General features: G+C 36.1%; 1 protein-coding gene across 1 annotated transcript; it reads left to right on the top strand.

Moving 5' to 3' along the window:
* Positions 1-2,718: 2,718 nt before the first annotated feature.
* Positions 2,719-4,690, top strand: LOC117319686 (sterile alpha and TIR motif-containing protein 1-like). The gene is made up of 2 exons (XM_033874449.1): positions 2,719-2,834; positions 3,364-4,690. Exons 1-2 carry the CDS (start codon positions 2,758-2,760, stop codon positions 3,542-3,544), a joined length of 258 nt encoding a protein of 85 aa, XP_033730340.1. The 5' UTR covers positions 2,719-2,757; the 3' UTR covers positions 3,545-4,690.
* The last annotated feature ends 1,407 nt before the right edge of the window (positions 4,691-6,097 follow it).

Genomic DNA, 6,097 nt, shown 5'->3' with positions numbered 1-6,097 from the left:
TATGATTACCTTAACTTAATATTGATGTGTATGCATAATAAAATGTTTATGTACTTGAACAATTTGATTTTCATAATGCAAGTTTTCAACTTTAACAATCTTGCTTGTCTTCTATAAATGATTTATAAATGATTTTGTTTTCAATATAAATGGTGTCTGGTACTTGCCTAATAAAAGATCTGTCTGGGTATCATATGTTTTCAAGCTCACATACATGTATTTCAAATATGTATGAAACTATACCTGTATATAACAATTCTGAACAAATATCATCAGAGTACCTTCTATGATTATTAAATTTAATTTGACAATAAACAATTTTCTCTATATACTCATCTTGTGTTATACTTTATATTAGAAGCAAACGAACATAGTTATAAGCTTATGCTGTGGTGCAGCGTTTATTGCCTGTCGTCCAGCCATCAGTAGTGGACTCTGAAACTTGCCTGAAATGGTTGTGCTTGGATGACCCTCATCATTGTTATTTTTGAACTCAATATGGCACCATGTCCGTGAGCTCTAGATACACCAGTAGTATGTAATTAGGAAGTCAGATGACCGTTGAGGCCCATGGGCCTCTTGTTATCATTCATAATTTTTATTAAAATATATATATATATTCGGATTGATGACTTAGGATTTTGTATTTGTCCTTTTAGTGGTGGAACTAGCTATAATCATATATACTTTTCAAGGTATTTGTTTTTTTTTACATTTGTTTTCAATCCTTGAAATAATTTACACAGTGTCTGGTTTGGGGATTGGCTTGCTAATATATTAGAATAGTTGACACATTTTCAATTGTGAAATGTGCTGCCTCTCTCAGCAGTTAACAGAACCTCCATTGTAATAGGTTGTGAACAAGCAGGCCAAATGTGCCTTTTTAGGTCATCTGACCCGAAGGGTCAGGATGACCTATAGTCATCATGTTTCGTCCGTCGTCGTGCGCCGTCAGCCGTTCGCCGTTCGCCGTCCGCTGTGCGTAAACATTTCACATTTCAAACTTCTTCTCAAGTTCCACCAGTGGGATTGAGCTGAAACTTGCCTGAAATGATGCTGGGATGGTCCCGACCAAGTGTTGTTATTTTTCGGGTCGGTCTGAAATCCAAGATGGCCGCCACAGCCGCCATTTTGAAAACACATTTGAAACTTCTTCTCGAGTTCCACCAGTGCTATTGAGCTGAAACTTGCCTGAAATGATCCTGAGATGATCCCAACCAAGTGTTGTTATTTTTCAGGTCGGTCAGATATTCAAGATGGCCGCCATGGCAACCATCTTGAAAAACACATTTTAAACTTCTTCTCCAGTTCCACTGGTGCCATTGAGTTGGAAATTGTTTAGGATGTTAAGGAGGGAGAGCCAACAAAGTGTTGTTATTTTTCGGCTTCGTAAAAACTTTGACATGGCAGCCACGTCGGCCATTTTTTAACATGATTGCGCAATCACGGTTCTTCTGAACAACACCTATTTGAAACTTCTTCTCAAATTCCAATAGTGGGATTCAGTTCTTACTTACCAAAAATGATCCTGAGATGGTCCTGACCAAGTGTTGTTATTTTTCAGGTCAGTCAGAAATCCAAGATGGCCGCCATGGCAACCATCTTGAAAAACACATTTTAAACTTCTTCTCCAGTTCCACTGGTGCGATTGAGCTGGAAGTTAGTGAGGATGTCAAGGAGGGAGAGTCAATAAAGTGTTGTTATTTTTTCGGCTTCGTAAAAACTTTGACATGGCAGCCACGGCAGCCATTTTGTAACATGATTGCGCAATCATGGTTCTTCTGAACAACACATATTTCAAACTTCTTCTCGAATACCATCAGTGGGATTCAGCTCTAACTTACCAGAAATGATCCTGAGATGGTCCTGACCAAGTGTTGCTATTTTTCAGGTCAGTCAGAAATCCAAGATGGCCGCCATGGCAACCATCTTGAAAAACACATTTTAAACTTCTTCTCCAGTTCCACTGGTGCCATTGAACTGGAAATTGGTGAGGATGTTAAGGAAGGAAAGGCAACAAAGTGTTGTTATTTTTCGGCCCCCATAAAAACTTCAACATGGCAGCCATGGTGGCTATTTTGTAACATGATTGCACAATCATGGTTCTTCCTTAACTACACCTATTTAAAACTTCTTCTCAAATTCCACCAGTGTGATTCTGCTCTTACGTACCGGAAATGATCCTGAGATGGTCCTGGCCAAGTGTTGTTATTTATCGGGGCAGTCAGAAATCCAAGATGGCCACCATGGCAGCCATCTTTAAAAACACATTTTAAACTTCTTCGAATTCCCCAATTCCACTGGTGCCATTGAGCTGGAAATTGGTGTGGATGTTAAGGAAGGAGAGCCAACAAAGTGTTTTTATTTTTCGGCCTCGTAAAAACTTTGACATGGCAGCCACAGTGGCCATTTTGTAACATGATTGTGCAATCATGGTTCTTCTTTAACAACACCTATTTAAAACTTCTTCTCAAAGTCCATCAGTGACTAACTTACCAGAAATGATCCTGAGATGGTCTTGACCAAGTGTTGTTATTTTTCAGGTCGGTCAGAAATCCAAGATGGCCGCCATGGCCAACAGTGCCACTTTACTCTCTACAGAGAATGCATACTACAATAGTATAAGGGTCTTTAATTTTGAGTCAGATGACCGTTAAGGCCCATGGGCCTCTTGTCTTTAAATCCACCAATCAGATGCGTTTGTTTCTTCAGGAGATAGTAGCCGCCATTAACAGTGGATGTAACATAATACCACTAATGGACAACTTTACCTTCCCGCCGGCCGACATGCTGCCTGAGGACATGAGACAGATTGTTTTCTTTAATGGAATAAGGTAAGTATGGTGATTGTTCTATAAATGATCAAACTAGATTGGATGGATATGACAAAAGTGAATTTTCTTGTTGATTTTTTTTTTCAATTAAATCAGTCAAATTCTGAAGTCATATCCATAACCCTGTTCATGTCTTGTGAGACTCTGAAAATTGCACCAATGTTTCACCTTTGACCTTTATAACCTTTACTGGTGTAATTTTAGACTGTTGTGACCTTTTTTTATTTTACACAAGTTTGACTATAGTCGATGTAACCTTTCATTACAGGTATATAACCTAAATTATCACGTGTGACCTTTAATGTGACCTTCAACCTTAGCTTCAGTCTGTCGGGGGCCATTTTTCACAACTATGACATTTATTTGATTGATGTCACATTTGACCCATGTAAACTTTGACATCTGTGACTTTTATTGAACAAGTCCTTTCAAATGTTTGCCTTCTTTTCTTTTAGATCTGAATGACCTTTGATGTGACCTGGAACTTTTTTATCTGAATGAACTTTGATGTGACCTTGACCTTTTTCAGGTGGATACACGACTACCAGGATGCCTGCGTGGAGAAACTGGAGAAGTTCCTCCGCGGCGAAGTTAACACATCGAGCAAAAGGGCTGCCTTATTCCAGATGGGGTCTTCGACGGAGGGTCCTGTGAAGGGGCCCTGTAAATACAGCTCGAGTGAGAGCACAAGCCCTACTAGTCCTTTGTAAACATAGCAACTACGTAAACATTGCCCACCGACGACGACCTTCAACTCTAGAACTGTCTTATAATCTGATCTCACTTGATTGGCTAACGTTGTATATTTCACATGTGTTTGACCCTTACCAAATTGATTCCTACTGAATTGTGATAGGTTGATCATATGACCTTCACCTTTGCATCAGTTAAACTATATGTTAATCATGCTCTTTTGTGATTGGCTGATTATGTGATCTGGGCTTTCAGAGCAGCTCAAGGTCATGCTACATGTATATTGTGATTAGCTAATAAGTGATTGTGGCCTATCAACAACTGGCTTGCCAAAAAATCATATTTTGTGATTGGCTTATAATACAGCCTTCAGCTTTTGTAGGCTTTTTTGTGATTGGTTGATAAACCATTATGTTTCGAAATGATTCGATGAAATCTAAATCATGCTACCATGCTGTATGTTGATAATGTATAATGTACAGTTTCCCTTTGAAACAGTTAGCTTTTAAGACATGACTGGCTATGATATGACTTTCACTTATCAAAATGCAAGACTTTGAACCTCTTGTTTAAATAGTTGTACTAATGTGCCGTATACATACCCAAACATCAAACAAAACAAAAAACAAAAAAGGTCATGTGATAAGTATATATTAAAAATCATTTTTGCTTCATACAAAAAGTCATACTTAACTTTTAGATGAAACTGAACAAACAGGAACCAAAGATTTAATACATTTTCAAAAATAAATTACCATTATTTTGACAATAACTTATGGAGCTGGCTGCATTTTCTGATATTAATCATGTATGTGATTTTATATATTAATACGATTTGTTTATTTATATTTATGTCAGATTTACAATATTGAGATTTATTTTCACCCAGTGATATTCATTTTTGTTTGTTTCCTTTTTCAAGATTTTTTTTGGCATTTATTTACAAAAACAAAAAAATCTTTGATTTGCATAGATGTCTTTTCACTTTTTGCATGGAAAATCTTCCAATCAATTGTATACAATATGTAAGATCTATTAGGTGCCATTGAGTACCACTTGTTTTTAGCTTGCTAGGCGTGAGGTAATTTATAGTAATTTCGCCTTAATTCCTAACTAACCCTGTGAGCAATTCAGGCCCTCTAGGCCTCTTGTTTATATATAAATATGTTCCTCTTTCTCTGTAAATATGCTCAGACATTTATTTCTTAAATAATTTCTATAATACCAATATTCTTTGATGAATATACAAACTGATGTATTTGTAAATGACACGAAATGTACCCACCTTAAAGAGGTAATTTACAGCAAACAGGATCATCAAATTTAGTTCTAGTAAAGATCAGTTGATTTCTGCAAACAGGATCATCAAACTTAGTTCTAGTAAAGATCGGTTGATTTCTGCAAACAGGATCATCAAATTTAGTTCTAGTAAAGATCAGTTGATTTCTGCAAACAGGATCATCAAATTTAGTTCTAGTAAAGATCAGTTGATTTCTGCAAACAGGATCATCAAATTTAGTTCTAGTAAAGATCAGTTAATTTCTGCAAACAGGATCATCAAATTTAGTTCTAGTAAAGATCAGTTGATTTCTGCAAACAGGATCATCAAACTTAGTTCTAGTAAAGATCGGTTGATTTCTGCAAACAGGATCATCAAATTTAGTTCTAGTAAAGATCAGTTGATTTCTGCAAACAGGATCATCAAACTTAGTTCTAGTAAAGATCAGTTGATTTCTGCAAACAGGATCATCAAACTTAGTTCTAGTAAAGATCAGTTGATTTCTGCAAACAGGATCATCAAATTTAGTTCTAGTAAAGATCAGTTGATTTCTGCAAACAGGATCATCAAATTTAGTTCTAGTAAAGATCAGTTGATTTCTGCAAACAGGATCATCAAATTTAGTTCTAGTAAAGATCAGTTGATTTCTGCAAACAGGATCATCAAATTTAGTTCTAGTAAAGATCAGTTGATTTCTGCAAACAGGATCATCAAATTTAGTTCTAGTAAAGATCAGTTGATTTCTGCAAACAGGATCATCAAATTTAGTTCTAGTAAAGATCAGTTGATTTCTGCAAACAGGATCATCAAATTTAGTTCTAGTAAAGATCAGTTGATTTCTGCAAACAGGATCATCAAATTTAGTTCTAGTAAAGATCAGTTGATTTCTGCAAACAGGATCATCAAATTTAGTTCTAGTAAAGATCAGTTGATTTCTGCAAACAGGATCATCAAATTTAGTTCTAGTAAAGATCAGTTGATTTCTGCAAACAGGATCATCAAACTTAGTTCTAGTAAAGATCGGTTGATTTCTGCAAACAGGATCATCAAATTTAGTTCTAGTAAAGATCAGTTGATTTCTGCAAACAGGATCATCAAACTTAGTTCTAGTAAAGATCAGTTGATTTCTGCAAACAGGATCATCAAACTTAGTTCTAGTAAAGATCAGTTGATTTCTGCAAACAGGATCATCAAATTTAGTTCTAGTAAAGATCAGTTGATTTCTGCAAACAGGATCATCAAACTTAGTTCTAGTAAAGATCAGTTGATTTCTGCAAACAGGATCATCAAA

Source organism: Pecten maximus, unplaced genomic scaffold (assembly GCF_902652985.1).
Source record: "Pecten maximus unplaced genomic scaffold, xPecMax1.1, whole genome shotgun sequence".
Taxonomy (NCBI): Eukaryota; Metazoa; Mollusca; class Bivalvia; order Pectinida; family Pectinidae; genus Pecten; species Pecten maximus.
The sequence above is the reverse complement of the archived record's forward strand: the minus strand, read 5'-3'. Positions and strand labels throughout refer to the sequence as shown.